Source organism: Muntiacus reevesi, chromosome 2, assembly GCF_963930625.1.
Source record: "Muntiacus reevesi chromosome 2, mMunRee1.1, whole genome shotgun sequence".
NCBI classification, from domain to species: Eukaryota; Metazoa; Chordata; class Mammalia; order Artiodactyla; family Cervidae; genus Muntiacus; species Muntiacus reevesi.
The window spans coordinates 163,725,351-163,742,594 of NC_089250.1; the positions used below are offsets into that span (position 1 = coordinate 163,725,351).

Below are 17,244 nucleotides of genomic sequence, written 5' to 3' on the forward strand. Positions count from 1 at the left end.
CCGTTTAGTTGCTAAGTCATGTCCAACTCTTTTGCGATCCCCTTTGTTGCCTGCCAGGCTCCTCTGTCCGCAAGATTTCCCAGGCAAGAATACTGGAGTGGGTTGCCATGCCCTCCTCCAGGGAATCTTCCTGACCCAGGGATCAAACTTGCATCTCCTGCTTGGCAGGCGGATTTTTTACTACAGAGTCACCTGGGAAGCTCGAGGATAGTACTTATCAGCAAATGGGCAGAGGGGGTACCTCTCTGGATGGTCCCTACCCAGATGGAGGGTCTTGGTTCACCATCACATTCTTTCCCCCATACTTCCCCATCTTCTAACCTCAAGCCCCAGGCCTGCCCTTCTGCACCAGGGCCTGTAGGAGGGTGGCTGCTGACAGCTCAGGAGTGTGTCCCAGGCCCTTCATTGACAGACCGGTCACCTCCCAGCCCGCTGCTTGAGGCTGGAGGCTTCGCAGAAGCCTGAACTGCCTTGGTCACTTCAGACACAACAAGCAGGAGGAGCTGGAGCAGGAAGAGAACGGGGCTGAGAAATCTGGGAAGGTCAAGACCGGAGCCAGATGCTTATCAGGAGGAAAGTTAATAGTGTTTTTGTGAGCTGAGCAGTCAGCCGTTTCCCCAAAGATAATAATAGACACATCATGCTGGGTGTTCAGGAGACTTCTGAAAAAAGAAATTGTGTGGTGGAATGGATTGGAAACCCTTTTTTTTTTTTCCCCTAATACGTCAAACAGGTCAGGAAAAAAAAAAAAAAAAAAAAAAACCTATGAAAGGCAACAATACCCAGCAAACCCAAGCATTCAGCATGGGTATGCAAGCGAGGACTTTTTTCTTTTTTGCCAGTGAGACTGAAAAGCGATTATCAATGACAGGCACCTTTAAACATAGACACATTGTTCTGGAAAAAGCCTTTTACCTTTTACCAGTAAAGTTGAAACTGCAGAGAACTGGGCCTTGCTTATGACTGACTGGCCAGCTGGCCGGGTGCCCCCTGAAAGCCATTCCTCCTCCTCCGGGGCGGCTGTCTTCGACTTGTTTGGGTTGTCTCTCTCCTCCTTCACTTCACCTGCATTTCTTTTCTAGCATCCTCGGTGGCAGCCTTGGCCCGGTCCCTGCAGACAGGCACCCTCTCAGGGCACGTGGAGGTGGGGGACGGGTTTGCAGCCTGAGGTCTGGCATCGGGCGAGCTTCTCCCACTCTGAGCTGTCTGGGAGACTGTGCCGGAAAGCCAGGAGCTGCCAGGCCTTGAAAGTGCCAGTGCGGGCTGGAAATCGAGGCCAGCCTCCCTGGCTCCGCCCCGTCTTCCTCCTTTATTCAGTAGGAGCGGAAAAATGGGTCACACGTAACTCTCCTCCATTTTGCTTTTTTATTTCTCTGCAAAAGAGAGAGTGTAGTGGTCCTCCATCCAATTGTGAATCTTAAAAAAAAACAAAAAACAAAACAGTTGCTACCTGTGAATATTCAGTTTCTTTTCACAAGAATGGGGCTGAGGGCCTTTGGGCCTGGGACCCTTAATTCCAAAGCTTTGTCTTTTCTGTTGCGTGGTTCCTGACGTTTGCAGACAGTGGCCCTGATGATGCACAGGATTTCTGGGTGGATTTCTCAGTCAAGTGATGCTTCTCTGCCCCTCCTGTGTGTTCTCCCTGCAGGGCTCAGAGAAACCTAGCTGCACGGGCCCCTCTGCCCTGGAATTTGCAGTCACAGCACTGATTAGAATGGGGGTCTGATTTCCTGGAATGTGCAAGGTCTCGCTTCTGTCTCTGCTGCCTCCACACTCCAGACCAGCGCGGGGCCAGACTCCACGTTGGAGCCGTGGCTGACACATGTCCTTGGAATCTAACGGAGCGGGGCAGACAGAATGCAGTCGCTCAAACTGAAAACATGGAGAAAGTGTGTCTGGCAGGGCATCTTTGCCACCTTCGCTGGGTGATGCTTTTTTCTTCTCCAAGCAAGTGCTCTGCCAAAATGGAGGCCCCATCCCCTTTGCAGACTTCCCAGGTAGCTCAGCAGTAAACAATCTACCTGCCAACGCAGGAGACACGAGTTCGGTCCCTGGTCTAGGAGGATCCCCTGGAGAAGGAAGAGGCAACCTACTCCAGTTTTCTTGCCTGGGAAAGTCCATGGATGGAGGAGTCTGATGGGCTACAGTCCATGGGGTCACAAAGAGTCAGATACAACTCAGCAACTAAACAACAAGCTCCTTTGCACATCCTGGGTCATTATCCATTAGGAACCTGTTTAAGTCAGTGTCTCTCCTGACCCTTAGGGGGAAGGTAGTCCAAGGTCAGTGGGAGAGGAGGAGGTGTCCTGAGCTCCTCTGGTGCCCCGGCTCCTTTAACTGCTGCCTGCTGTTCCTTCTTCCCCCTCAGCTGGCCAGCCCTTCTCCTCCTATGCCCCTCGAGGTAATGCTCAATCCATCACGCACCCTCACAAAGAGAGCTTTGCTCAGTGAGAAAAGCATCCTTGTGCCTCCCCGGGATGTGGACCAGTCGCTCTCCCAGCTGTGCGGTGTTAGGTTACTTAACCGCCTGCCTCCCAGTCCGGCTCCACGCGCCTACTCCCCTGGCACAGGTGTCCAGCTGGGGCCCTGGGTGCCCGAGCTCTGCCAGAGGTGTGGAGGCCTGCCATCCAAAGTCCCGATGTCGGGGGCAGCGTGGCGGGGCTCGCCATTCATGGTAAAGCTCAGTCTTCCAGCTTCTGTCTCTCCACGGTGCCGGCGGCTGCCCTTGGCCTGAAGCCCTCTCCCTGTCTTGGGTCTGTTCTGGCTCCATCAGGAGCCGGGGGGCCTTTGGCTCAGGGCAGTATGATGCCCAACATCGCTGTCCCCCACCCCTTCCCAGCCTTGCCAGGCTCCACTTGGCCTCGTGGTAAAGGTACTGAGCAGTGAGTGGAACCGGACCAGTGAGACTGGGCCCCTGGGCCCATGTGGATGGTGTGTGAGTGATAATTTCCTCCTGGGGATGAGGGGTCCTCTGTGCACTTGGGCCTGGATTTATTTACCAAGCAAGTAGCCTCTTCGTAGTTACTTTTAATCTCGCCCTACTAGGGACAAAGAAATGTTGACATGTGGCCCTGGGACCCTCTACAGATGAAGAAGGAGACAACCTCGGGCGTACACCCCCTGGCAGTGCATTCTGAGGGGTCACTGGATTCTAGGCCTGAATCTAGGCTGGTCCTTGGAAGATGGGGCTGCAGAGACTGGACCTCCTATAGGGAGCACCATCTTGGGGTGCTTTGACTGTGGGAGGGTGGCCTGATGACAGGTGAGCGGTGCATACCAGACCTCTTACTCAACTGAGCCGTTCCCAAGGCTATTTAAACTTTCCCTGACACCCACTACAAGCCTGCTGTGCTTGCTCCTTTATTTACCATTTCTGAGCCTATGGGAGACTGGCTGGCTGTGTCTGCTGGTGGCCAAGAGAAATTTCCCAAGGCTTCCGGGCAGAGAGCAGTGGTGGGTCCAAGCTGGCATCTCAGGGGTAATTACTCTTCCTGGTCCTTCCAATGAAAACAGAGGTTTTCCACTGGCTTTCATTTCCAACCTCTGTACAATGCTTTTGTGCCCTTGCTTTAATAAGAACTTTGATCACTTATGCCCAGGTACTCTCAAGGAAGAGAGGGCTGGACCCAAAGTGCCCGGGGACTGCGTCAAGTGCAGGAGAGCCGGCCGTGCACGAAAGTGGCTGCCCTGACTGGTCTGCCACAGCCCCTTGGCGAGTAGACCCTGGATGAATCCAGTCATCATTTTGTCTGAGTTGCTTTCTTCCTATTTTGTCCTTTCCCCTTTGCTGGTGTTCACTCACTGAATCGTGTCTCACTTTGGGACCCCAGGGACTGCAGCATGCCAGGCTTCCCTGTCCTTCACTATCTCTGCTCAAACTCATGTCCGTCGAGTCGGTGATGCCATCCAACCATCTCATCCTCTGTCGTCCCCTTCTCCTCCTGCCTTCAGTCTTTCCCAGCATCAGGGTCTTTTCCGATGACTTGGTTCTTTGCCTCAGGTGGCTAAAGAATTGGAGCTTCAGCGTCAGCATCAGTCCCTCCAGTGAATATTCAGGGTTGATTTCCTTTAGGATTGACTGGTTTGATTTCCTTTCAGTCCAAGGGACTCTCCAGAGTCTTCTCCTAGCACCGCAATTTGAAAGCATCATTTCTTCCTCGATTAGTCTTCTTTATGGTCCAACTCTCACATCTATACCTGACTACTGGAGAAACCATAGCTTTGACTATATGGACCTTTGTGGGCAAGGTAATATCTCTGCTTTTTAATATGCTGTCTAGGTTTGTTGAAATTTTCCTTCCAAAGAGCGGTCTTTTAATTTCATGGCCGCAGTCACCATCTACAGTGATTTTGGAAACGAAGAAAATAAAATCTGTTACCGATTCCAGTTTTCCCCCTTCTGTTTGCCATGAAATGATGGGACTGGATGCCATGAGTTTAGTTTTCTGAATGTTGAGTTTTAAGCCAACTTTTTCAGTGTCCTCTTTCACCCTCATCAAGAGGCTCTTTAGTTCCTCTTCACTTTCTGCCATTAGAGTGGTATCATATGCATATCTGAGGTTGTTGATATTTCTCCTGGCAATCTTGATTCCAGCTTGTGATTCATCCAACCTGGTATTTCACAAGATTTGCTATAAATAGAAGTTAAATAAGCAAGGTGACAATATATAGCCTTGTCATACTCCTTTCCCAATTTTGAACCAGTCAGTTGTTCTAGGTCCAATTCTAACTGTTGCTTCTTGACCCGCATACAGGTTTCTCAGGAGACATGTAAGGTGATCTGGTATTCCTTTCCCCTACATGCTGTCAGTTGTCAGGACCGGGCTGTGTTATGATTGGAAGTTTTTAAAGTATGACTGTCTGTGTGTGTGTGCTTGTGATCAGTCGTGTCTGACTCTTTGTCATCCCATGGACTGTAGCCCACCAGGCACCTATGTCCATGGGATTTTTCAGGCAAGAACACTGGTGTAGGTTGCTGTTTCTTCCTCAAGAGCATCTTCCCGACCCAGGGACTGAACCCACGTCTCCTGTATCTCCTAGCATTGTAGCCAGATTCTTTACCCACTGAGCCATCAGGGAAGTCCATGACTATACAGGAGACGCAGGAGACGCATCTGCCTAGGTGCAGCCAGATGAAGGCATCATCTCCAGCAGGTCCTGAGCAGTGGCATCATAGCCAAGCAGTGTTGTTGCTGTAGTCTTTAATTCAATTTTTGGTAGATTTCCCTAGTTGTCCTGAGGGTCGGGATGTCTTAGAGACCATCACTCCTGCCCATCTTAGTTTTCTATTGCTGGTGATGAAGGACCAGAGACGAAGCAGCTTTAAAACCACTCAAAGTCATTATCTCAAGTTACATGAAAAGGTCCCCAGGCACAGTTCCCTCTGCTCATCACCTCCCTGGGCTGAAACTGAGACATTGCCGAGGCTCAGGATTCTCTTCCAAGCCCACTGGATGTGGACAGAATTCACCTTAGTTTTCACAGTGAGATCCCCGTGTTGTTGCTACCTCTAGATCAGGGACCTACTGATGCTTCTCAGTTCTTCACAAGCACTTTGGATTTTAAATCAGATGAGGTTGGAATATAGGCAGGGTCTGCTTCATGGGTGTGCAATCTATTCAGAAGGACCCCCACTCCTGACTTAATGCTCTGCTCATCATCCTGGAGTTCTTGATAATTTTGAAACAAGGGGTCCCTGCATTTTCCTTTTGCCCTGGGCTCTGCAAAGTATCTAGCTGGTCCTCAATGTGGGACAGGGCATTAAAATGCCAGTGATTTGACCAATCTGCTCCTGCAACTGATTTGAATTTTGAGAACATGTTGTTCCTGTTGAATAAAGGGGGATTTATTTCTTTTCCCTCGAATACACTGCGTTCTGTTTTCCAAATTAGCCCTACTTATCAACCCTGTGGAGAATTTGGAAAGCGCGATTGTTCTTGCTGGAAGTGAAGGTTGGCTTGTTAATCCTAAATCCTGGCTCTGAGTTCTCAGGCCTGGAAGTGAGAAGCTGGTTCCCACAACCGCAGGGGCCTCAGGGGGCTGGAGGCTGGGTGAAAGACCGCAGAGGCAGAGCAAAGAGCTCCAGCTAGGCAGCCAGACAGACGGGGTCGTCCTCCCGCCTCTGCTGCTCGCCAGCTCTGAAACTTTGAGCATCGTGCTTGACTTCTGTGATCCTCTGTCTCCCCATCTCTGTAGATTGGGGGTAACAGCCTCCTGCAGGCTTGCAGGAATAATTAGAGAGAACAGGTATTCAGTGCCTAGCTTTGCACTTGACACATGCATAGTAGATGCTCCGTAAATGTATAGTAGTATTATTGTTGGTGCTATTTATTGCCAAGATTGAAAGCTGGGTGGGATTTGACTTGCTGTTGGGGAGGAGAATCTGTATGCTGGCCAGGAAGGAAAATGTGTGTGTGTGAATGCAGGACGTGGGGTGGAGCGTGGTGTTTTTGGAGGCTTGGTGAGAGGTTTGCACACGTGAAGAATGTGCATTAAGGAATCTTGGGAGATAGAGTTGGGGACTCATAGCCACGTGATGGAGGGAGTTGTGGATGAGATGGGGGGTGGCCGTGGGAGTCCTGCAGTAAGTTCATGTACCCTAAGTGGTAATTACTGAAGGGAGACATCGAAAACCGGCCTGCCTGAATTAGAATGTACAAGTGGGATTTTTAGAAGTTTTGGAGTGAGGAGGAAACTCTGGGAGGTGTGGAGATGTACCTGGGAGGCTGAATGCAGGGTGAAGAGCTGGGAAGTGATAGTCCAGCCTGTGGCCTCGAGACAGGGGTGGGTTTAGCGCTTTTTGTGCTGCTGTCACTCAGGAACGTTCTGGGGTTTGAGTCCAGCTTGGCCTTCCTGTCTCTCCCAGGAAACCATCTCTTTCTGAAATTTTTAAAAATTGTTATTTTAAAAAATTTTTATTTATTTTTGTTTTATTTTTTGGCCTTACGGCATGTAGGATCCCTAGCTCCCTAACCAGGGATCAAACCTGAACCCCCTGCATTGGAAGCACAGAGTCTTAACCACTGGACCGCCAGGGAAGTCCTGCTGCAAACCATTTCTGTCCTAGGGTAGATAATCAGACCCAGAAGTGACTTCAGAGCACATAAATGTATTTATTAATTAAACCCAAAGAAAAATGATCCTCCTAGATGTACTTTCCCTGTCGCCATATCCCTGAATGTCCACAGCACTCCAGCAGGACAGGAGATGACAAAGGGAAAGAGACAAGGTTTTAGCCAATTGTAGTTTAAGTATTTCACTTCTGCAGATTTTCCAGAAGCTTTTAACAACTGAATGCTTTTCTGGGACAAATGCAGGCTCTAGGCCAAAACCTTGACTACCTTCCCTATAAATCTTCTACTTTGATTATTGTAGCTGTGCTGTGCTGCAGCATTATCCACTGGAGAGAGCCCAGGAGACCAGGCCGAGGTTCCCATAGTTTCGTGGTTTGTGCACACTGGATGTCTTAGTAATTGCTCCAAAATCACTGCAGATGGTGACTGCAGCCACAAAATTAAAGGACACTTGCTTCTTGGAAGAAAAGCTATGACAGCGAATTAAAAAGCAGAGACATTGCTTTGCCGACAAAGGTCTACCTAGTCAAAGCTATGGTTTTTCCCAGTAGCCATGTATGGCTGTGAGAGTTGGATGGTAAAGAAGGGAGCGCTGAAGAATTGATGCATTTGAACTGTGGTGTTGGAGAAGACTTGAGAGTCCCTTGGACAGCAAGGACTCTTATGTCAAACCAGTCAATCCTAAGGGAAATCAACCCTGAATATTCATTAGAAGGACTGATGCTGAAGCTGAAGCTCCAGTCTTTGGCCACGTGATGCGAAGTGCCAACTCATTGGAGAAGGGGAGACAGAGAATGAGATGGTTGGATGGCATCGCCGACTCAAGGGACATGCATTTGAGCAAGCTCCAGGAGATGGTGAAGGACAGGGAAGCCTGGTGTGCTGCAGTCCATGGGGTCGCAAAGAGTCAGACACGACTGAGTGACTGAACACTGGGCCAAAAGGATCTGACAGTTCTGTTCATCAGATAATTAGGTCCCAACAACTTAATAAGTTTTTGTGTCCTTGTAACACAGCAGTCGTTTGACATAAAAAGGAAAAGAAAGAGGGACTTCCCTGGTGGTCCAGTGGCTAAGACTCTGTCCTCTCAGTGTAGAGAGCTTGGGTTTGATCCCTGCTCGGGGGAACTAGGTCCCACGTGCTGCAACTAAAGATGCTGCAGTCTGCAACGAAGATTGTGAAGATCCCGAGTACCCCAACTAAGACCCGGCACAGCCAAATAAACAAGAAAGAAAAATGACATTTTAGTTTTATTAGTCACTATCCACAGTTACTTATAAAATTAATACATATGATCTATGTGCACTCACTGGGAGCCACACAGCCCCTCAAATCTTAGATTCAAATTGGACAGTGCCGCCCATTTCCAATTCAACATTGGTTTTTGTATGGTGCTGGCTTTTAATGACAGCGACCACCACCACCCGACATCCAGGTTGACAGACATACGGAATCGCTGAAAGAATGGAATGCAATCTGATTGTGAGATTGTGAACTGCTGAGAGCTCGTTCTCACGGTGTCCAAAAGTGTTTTCCCAGGACACGTGAAATGTCCTGGGAGTTTGCCATGGCACTCTGGGCTGGCTTTGGGCTGAGTTTGAGAATGAATGCGTTAGCATTGGAAAGATTGCTTCCTGCTTCACACCTTATCTTTACCTGACTGTTTTGCCTTAAAGATGAAAGAAGCACATGGCTTAATGTATTTAAAGCACATGTGCAGTTGTGTGCCAAATCTTTGGAGAGAAATGCAGGTAAAAGTTTGTCCTTTAATTCATAGCCCCCTCACTGTGATTTTCATTTTCACTGCAGCCACTTTTCTTCAATGTGATAACGTATGTCAAATACTTCACTTTCTGCCTGGCCTTTGTTCACTAAACACTTTATAATGGAAGTGTCTGTTATTCTAATTTTTTTCTTTTTTACAAAAATATTTATTTGGCTGTGCCAAGTCTTAGTTGTGGCACAGGGGATCGTTACTCTTTGTTGAGGTATGTGGGATCTAGTTCCCTGACCAGGGATCAAACTTGGGCCCCCAGCATTGAGATCATGGAGTCTTAGCCACTGGACCACCAGCAAACTCCCTGTTATTCTAATTTTGATAATAATCATCAAAACTTATCAACAGTATGTGTGTGTTTCCCTCTTCTCCTATTAGGAGGTTGTTGAAAATAGTTGAGAAGTATTACTTGTAAAACCCCAGAGATGAGAGTTCCAAGGAAGCAACATTTGTGGAGTTTTGTACGTGACTAGGGGTTTATAAAGAGGAAAGATGAATCATTTATTATCTTTGGATGGGAATCTATTTTAAAACTCATAGAACTATAGGAAATGGCTATTCTTAGTGGGTCATTGGTTGTGTTAAAATCAGTAATGATAAATATTTACTAGGTAAGTGGAAAACTCCGTCTTTGTAAAATGTCGTGACTTATCATTCTGCTAATCCTAGTTATTAGAAATTTTTCTGTTTGAAATAAAATCACATAATGTACCTTTCAGTTCTCTCTTTTTGAGAATTAATTTGATATCCTGCATTCTTTGCTTTGCACGTAAATTTTAGAAATAACTTGTCAGTTTCTACAAAATTTCCTGCTGGAGCTTTCATTGGGACTATGTTGAACCCATAGATCAATTTTGGGAAAATTGATAGCTTAATAAGAGGGAGTCTTCTGACTCAAATATGATGTCTCCGTCCATTTATTTATGTTTTCTTTATTTTAGCAGTGCTTTGCAGCTTTCGGTGTACAGGGCTTGCACATATTTTATTAAACATTTTCCTAAGTATTTAATGGGCTTCCCAGGTGGTGCTAGTGTTAAAGAACCTGCCTGCCAATGCATGAGATGCAAGAGACGTGAGTTCGATTCTGGGTCAGAGTCATCCCCCAGAGAAGGAAATGGCAACCTGCTCCAGTATTCTTGCCTGGAAAACTCCATGGATGGAGGAGCCTGGTGGGCTACAGTCCATGGGGTCTCAAAGAGTTGGTCAGGACTGAGTGACTAAGCACAGCACCCAAGTATTTAATATTTTTGGTGGTGTTATAATTTGAAATTTTGTTTCAAGTTGTTTACTGTTGTTTCCAGTTGTTTACTGATAAAACCTAGAAATACAATTGATTGTACATGTTGACCTGTAACCCTGTGATGTTGATAAACTCGCTTATTCTAGGTAGCATATTTATAGATTCTTTTTTTTGTACACCCTTAATGATATCTGTAAATAAAGACAGTCCTATGTTCTCCTTTCCAATCTCTTTGCCTTTAAATTTCTTTTTCTAATTATTCTAAGGCTTTAATAAAATATTGAATAGAAGTGGTAAGAATAGATGTCCCTGCCTTGTTCTCATTTTTAGCTGTGTGTGCTATGCTCAGTCACTCATTCGTGTCCCATTCTTTGCAACTCCATGGACGGTAGCCCGCCAGGCTCCTTTGTCCATGGAATTTTCCAGGCAAGAACATTGGAGCACTTTGCCATTTCCTTCTCCAGGGGATCTTCTAGACCCAGAGATAGAAGCTGTGTCTCTTGCATAGCATTTATTTTTTCACCATGAAGTACGATGTGAGTTTTAGGGATTTTTGTTTTGATCCCTTTTGTCAAATTGAGGAAAGTCTCTTTTATTTCTAGTTTGATGAGGTTGGCTTTATTTTTTTAATCATGAATGGATGTTCAATTTTGTAGAGTCTTTTTTTTTTTTTGGTATCTATTGAGATGATTGTTCAGGTTTTCTTTTCTAATATGTTAATACATGGAGTTGCAAAGAGTTGGGCATGACTGAGTGACTGAACTGAACTGAATAGTGAATTACATTGCTTGATTTTCGGATGTTACACCAATTGTATTTATCCTTTCCTGGGGTAAACCTCACTTAGTCATGATATGGTATCCTTTTTATTATATTGATAAATTCTATTTGTTGAAAAATTTAAGGACATTTAGTCTATGTTCCAGCTTCCCTCGTGGCTCAGATGTTAAAGAACACTCATAATGCAGGAGACCTGGGTTTGATCCCTACATAGGGAAGATCCCTTGGAGAAGGGAGTGGCAACTCACTCCAGTATTCTTGCCTGGAGAACCCCATGAACAGAGGAAGCTGGTGGGCTACAGTCCATGGGGTCACAGAGAGTAGGACATGACTGAGCAACTAATACTAGTTTTATGTTCATACTGAATATTAGCCTATAATTTTCTTATAATATCTTTGTCTTTTATATTAGAGTAATGTTTAGTTCATAAAATAATTTAGACAGTAGTTTCCTTCTTCTGTTTTTGGAGAAAGTTTGTGAAATGTTAGTATTGTTTTTTTCTTAAATGTTTGGTAGAATGTACCAATGAAATCCTATGGGCCTGACATTTTCTTTGTGGAAAGGTTTTTAACTACAGATACAATTTTTTTTTTTTTTTACTAGATATAGCATTGTTTGGGTTATCAATATCTTCTTGAGTGAGTGTTGATAGATTATGGCTTTAAAAAAATCTGTCCATCTTATCTGAGTTGTAGAATTTATATGCATGATTTTGTTCATGATGTTTCCTTATCATACTTTTAACGTCTGTAGGATCTGTAGTGATGCTCCCTCTTTGACTCCCTATGTTGGCCATTTTTTGTCTTTTATTTTTTTTACATTAATCAGGAATGTAGACAATACCTTACTTTAGTGCTTTTGAGTTGTCAGCTTTCTATAAATGGCCGGCCACTATTGAATGCCAGCCAATTCTAGCTTTCTGTGATAAGGGAGCAGCTAGAAGGCCCAGGCCTCGACTCTGCTTGAGGTTTCCCAACCTCATTACCTTCTGCGGTGTCAGTTCTGGCCTAATTAAACAAGTCCCTCACCTCACAGAGGGAGTTATATTTGCCTTCTGGGGCAGCTTGGTTGCTCCAAGGGAATCTGAGCGTGCACCTGGGCTTCGGTTCAGGCTTGACTATTCTGCTGACCCAGCGCTCATCTAGCTCTGCAGTGGCTAAGGGGTGCTCTTGTAAGCTGGGGAATGGAGGTACACATCAAAGCCAGAAAAACTGGCTTACCACACAGCTTTACTTTGATCTCTGCCTCTGCACTCGTGGCCATGATGGCCCTGTTAGGAGTCTCCAAGACATACACACATTTGCTGAGTGGGAGAGTGGTTCTCTGGGCATGTTCATCTCTCCCTTTCCTTTTCTGCTGTGCTACAGAGGTAATTGGTGCTCAGCCCTGTCTGGACCTGCCTAGTGAGAAACTCTACCAGTTCTTTTGGTTTTTTTTAATTTTTAAGCTGTGCCATAACTTGGTCAATCACTTTATCATACACAGTAGCTCATAAAGTCAGTGTCAAAAACATGTGGAAGTAGGAGACTTCCTTGGCGGTCAAGTGGTTAAGACTTCACTTCCCAATGCAGGGGTGCCAATCAGTCCCTGATTGGGGAGCTAAGATATCACATGCCTTGGGCCAAAAAAAAAAAAAAAAAACAAACCCCAAAACATAAAACAGAAGCAATATTGTAACAAATTCAATAAAGACTTTTGAAAAATGGTCTACATCAAAAACATCTTTAAAAAAAAAGTCACACACACACATGAAAGTAGATGGGCTTTGCTGGTAGCTCAGTTGGTAAAGATTCCTCCTGCAATGCAGGAGACTGGGGTTCAGGTCAGAAAGATCCCCTGGAGAAGGAAATGGCACCCCACTCCAGTATTCTTGCCTGAAAAATCCCATGGACAGAGGAGTCTGGTGGGCTACAGTCCAAGAGGTCACAAGAGTCAGAGTCAGATACAACTCAGTGACTAACCACCAGATAAGACTTGGAGGCGTCTTCCACCTAAGGTCACACAGCCAGGAAATCCTGGACCAGGTGTCACACTCTGATCCTTCTGAGACCAGAGCCGGTGCTGTGACCCATCCTCCCCATGCGGAGTGGCTTGGATGCCCCAGCCCTCCGTCTGCCTCCATCACTCGGAGAGTGGGTCATGACAGAGCCAGGTCCATCTCTGGAATTCTTCACCCAAGCTGACCCCTCTTGGAGGAAGATGGTTGACTCACAGTTGAAATCACAGCAGATGGGGCCAACCAGGGTTTCTAAAGATCATGAGGCAGCAGCAGCAGCTTCCTCTAGTTTGATGGACAACTTTTTAAATGGAACCAGACTCTGACACTGAGTCAAGCTGCTCTTAGCGACCCTTTTATTCCTCATTCGAAAATTGTGTTTGGAGAAGGCAAACACTTCTTTGGTTGGACGTTTTGCCCGTATATGGACTACTGGTTGATCCTGCTTCGGTTCAGTTTTTCTGCTCTGTTTATTTCTCCCATTGACACGGATCCACCAATGATAACAGAGGTCACTCGTTGCTTTTTCATCTAAGCTGCACAATTAAGGCTTGTCCCTTGGGCTTCTCAGTGTGGTCTGTGTTCCCACTGCCCTTCTGTTCTGTTTACTCATCTGCAGAATTAGGCAAGTCCTGTGCCCAATCTCAGATCACACAATCTCTTTCTCTTGCTGTAGCGTGTTGGAATGAGAGGGAGGGACAGGGATTAGATCACAGAATGCTGGAGCAGGAATAGACTTCACAGCTCATTCTAGAGGTAGTTGGCCCCATTTTGCAGACGGGGAAATGGAGACCACCCAGTAGGCTCTGGCTGGAACCCGGGCCTACTGGTGTCCAGGCTAGCTCTGGACACTGCTCTCCCGTGTTGCTGTCCCAGCTGGGTAGACCCCGGAGCCCCTTTCTCCAGTGTGTGTAAGAAAGCAACTGCTTCTCATTTTAGCTGGAAAAACCCATGCTCATTTTCATCCCTGACGTAGGCAGATTCTCCCAGGCCTTTGTGGGAAGTAGAAAGAGGAAGCGAGGGGATGATTTTTAGTGGCAGGGCTCTAGTAATTGTCCTTCTTGTGAGGTTCTCAGAATCTCCACACTTCCCTGGGGTTGCTGGTCTTGTTGGAGTTAAGCCTCCTCTTGGCCTTTCTCAGGGAGCAGGTCCAAGGAAGCCCAGAGGCGCTTGTTTACAGCTGTCTCTGGGTGATGTTCGCCAGGTTCTGAGTTGGGGAGGAATGTTTCTATCCCCTTATTTATTTCTCCCATTGGAGAACTCAGGGAGACACACGAGTTAAATCACCACAACTACCTGGAATCCTGGGAGGACAGCAGATACGTTGGGGGCCAGTGTTAGGTTGGAAATGTATATTTGCTCAGGTTTTTCTGTGATTCGTACACCCTATGGAGAAAGTTTAGTGTCTATGTAGAAATCACTTTTAGTCTGTGAGCCTCAGTGTCTCTAAAGGTTGTTGTTGTTCACCTGCTCAGTTGTGTCAGACTCTTTGTGAACCCCATGGACTGCAGCTTGCCAGGCTTCCCTGTCCTTCACCATCTTTTGGAGCTTGCTCAAACTCATGTCCATTGAGTCGGTGATGCCATCCAACCATCTCATCCTCTGTCAACCCCTTCCCTTCCTGCCTGCTGTCTTTCCCAGCATCCAGATCTTTTCCAACAAGGCAGCTTTTCACATCAGGTGGCCAAAGTATTGGAGCTTCAGTGTCAGCCCTTCCAGTGTATATTCAGGGTTGATTTCCTTTAGGATGGACTGGTTTGATGTTGTAGTCCAAGAGACTGTCAAGAGTCTTCTCCAGCACCACAGTTCTAAAGCACATGGGAACAATATCCAGTATTCCTCTTCCACAGGAAGCGGATCATGAGGGAAGGTTTTCTGATAGTACCATATGAAAGGGTCCTGAAAACCAAGATAACAAAAACGATGCTACTGTAAATTTGCTGAGTTAGTTAATCTTGTCTCGTAGTTGCAGACCTTTTTCTGTACCTTAGAAAAATCAAGCTGTGCATAAAGGGAGTGGATTCCAGCCCTGAAATAAAGCAGTGCAGAGTCCAGGAGCTGGGACAGAGAGGGGCCCTTTGTTTTTTGATGGTCTCTCACTTCCAGGAAGGAAAGTTGGGAGAGGCAGGCTGGTCCCCAAGATGTCTCTGTGCCCAGGGGTATAGAGACGAGAACTGAGGTTCCTGGTGGGGTCACACAGCCTCTGGGGATACCTGTGGATATGCAGTTCCAAGAGCCATAGAGGATTTGAGAATGTCACAGGTTTCACAGCCTGGAGCAATGGCTGTACCCCAGGCATGGAGGCATCCTGTGTGTATGTATGTGTAAGAGTGCATGTGTGTGTCTGTATGTGAACATAACTGGGTACGTGTGTGAATGTAAGAGTGTGTGTGTATATATGAAGCTGTGTTTCTGTAAGAATCACATGGAGTTTGTATATATGTGTGTGCATTGAGTGTGTGTGGATGTCTTTATATATGTGTGTGCCTGTGAGTGTGTGTATGTGTGTATGCTCATGAGTATGAGAGTGAATGTGTGCATATGTGTGTGTGAGCGTGTATTCATGAACTTGTAAGTGTAGGTGTGGGCTTGTGTGTGCGTGTCTGTGTGTTGGGGGTGGGGTGCACAGACCCTTTGTTCGTGAGGGGCAGTTTTGCAGGCCAGTGGTTTCCTTTTAAACTTCAGGCTTCTTGTGAACCCCACTGTGTGAGTGGTGAGGAAGGCAGACCAGGGCCTCTCAGACCACCTGTGGTGAAGGATCAGGGTTCCTTTCCTTGTTCTTTCCTCCCCATCATGGTCCAATACATTCATAGAATGTGCTAAAAATGAGTTACTACCAAGATGAAGTAATAAGAAAATAAGAAAAGACACAATAATAAGAAAAGACACAACCAGCCCTATTAAAATTTTTTTTATATTTCTCTGTCATATTTCTTTGTAGGTTTCTGGAAACTCCCTGTGAGTCCCTTCCCCCCAGGCTGGGTGGCAGTGAGGCTGGCAGAGCTCTGGGTGCTGCCCTAAGCTAGACTCATGGCCGAGGCAGAGAGGAGGGGAAGGCAGGGTGTGGGATTCTTGGCTGCAGGCTGACCTGGAACCCCTCGGCCGTCCAAGCAGAGAGACTTGTATTCTGGGGTATGACCAGGTGGCACAGGTTTGGGGTCACAGTAAGAGGCTCAGACTGCCTCTGCCACTCAGGTACCCACAGAATGGGGGCTCGGTACCCTGAGTCTCCAGTAGCTCATTTCTGAGTCAGGTGCCATGGGTGCATGCATCGGGTTGGTGGCAACTAACTTCTAGCCTTCCTTGAAACCCTATGTGGGATCTGTGATAGCTTTGTCTGAAAGTGGCTTTGCAAATGCCCACGGTATGGGGATTCCCTAATTATAGTGCATATGTTTACGTAGAGAATTTTGGTCATTGGATTTTTCCCTTTTTTTCCCCCCAGCAGAATCAAGGCATCTTTTGGCCTTGGATGTCCTGGTGTGGGAGGAGTGGAGTGAATGATTAAGATGGAAAACTGCTGCGGGGACAGACAGTGGGGAAGACACTATCTGTGCCTTTGCCTTAGTGCTTTTTCATAGTAACCTCTTAAATCTCTAACATCTGATGGGTGTCATCTCATCAGAAACAGCTTCAGCCCTCCCCTCGACGGCGGTGGTATGCTGAGAAGGGCTGCCCTGTGGTTCTGGGAGAGTCAGGGAAGGGACACTGGTGGATGGTACCATGTCAAGGTGACCCTTGGGCGACCCACTGTTTGGAATACTAAAGGAGGCCCAGGTATCTGCTAATGCCTCTGGTTCAACATTTTCGTGATGAAACAGTTGAGACCAAGGAAGCCAAGCAAAGAGGTCATCTGTGGTGGGTATTGGTATCTTATATGGGGCTTCCCTTACATGGGGCTCACTGGTAATGAATCCACCTGCAATGCAGGAGCCATAGGAGATGTGGGTTCGATCCCTGGGTTGGCAAGTTCCCCTGAAGGAGGGCATGGCAACCCACTCCAGTATTCTTGCCCGGAGAATCCCATGGACAGAAGAGCCTGGTGGGCTACAGTCCATAGCATCGCCAAGAGTCAGACACGACTCAAGTGACTTAGCACACACGCACATGCGTCTGAGTGGGTATTTCCTCAAGTGCTGGAAAGATCTTCGTTTCTGAGCCCAGGTCTTGGATTTTGTCTTCACCCTCCTTTACGTTTTTTGGTTCTTCTAACCCACAGCACAGAGCACAGGATCTTTAAGTGTCTTGTCTTTGTTTCTGTTCTTAGGTCAGGAAGATCCCAATAGTCTGCGTCATAAATACAACTTTATTGCCGATGTCGTGGAGAAGATAGCTCCTGCTGTGGTTCACATCGAACTGTTTCGCAAGTAAAGAGCG

General features: G+C 46.7%; 1 protein-coding gene across 1 annotated transcript in view; it reads left to right on the forward strand.

Annotated features, from left to right (window-relative positions):
* The window catches only part of HTRA1 (HtrA serine peptidase 1), a 57,124-nt gene that overhangs the window by 12,236 nt on the left and 27,644 nt on the right, over positions 1 to 17,244 (forward strand). The window contains exon 2 of the mRNA XM_065923476.1: positions 17,135 to 17,234. Within this exon, the coding sequence (XP_065779548.1) occupies positions 17,135 to 17,234 (100 nt within the window). The remainder of the gene's footprint in view (positions 1 to 17,134; positions 17,235 to 17,244) is intronic.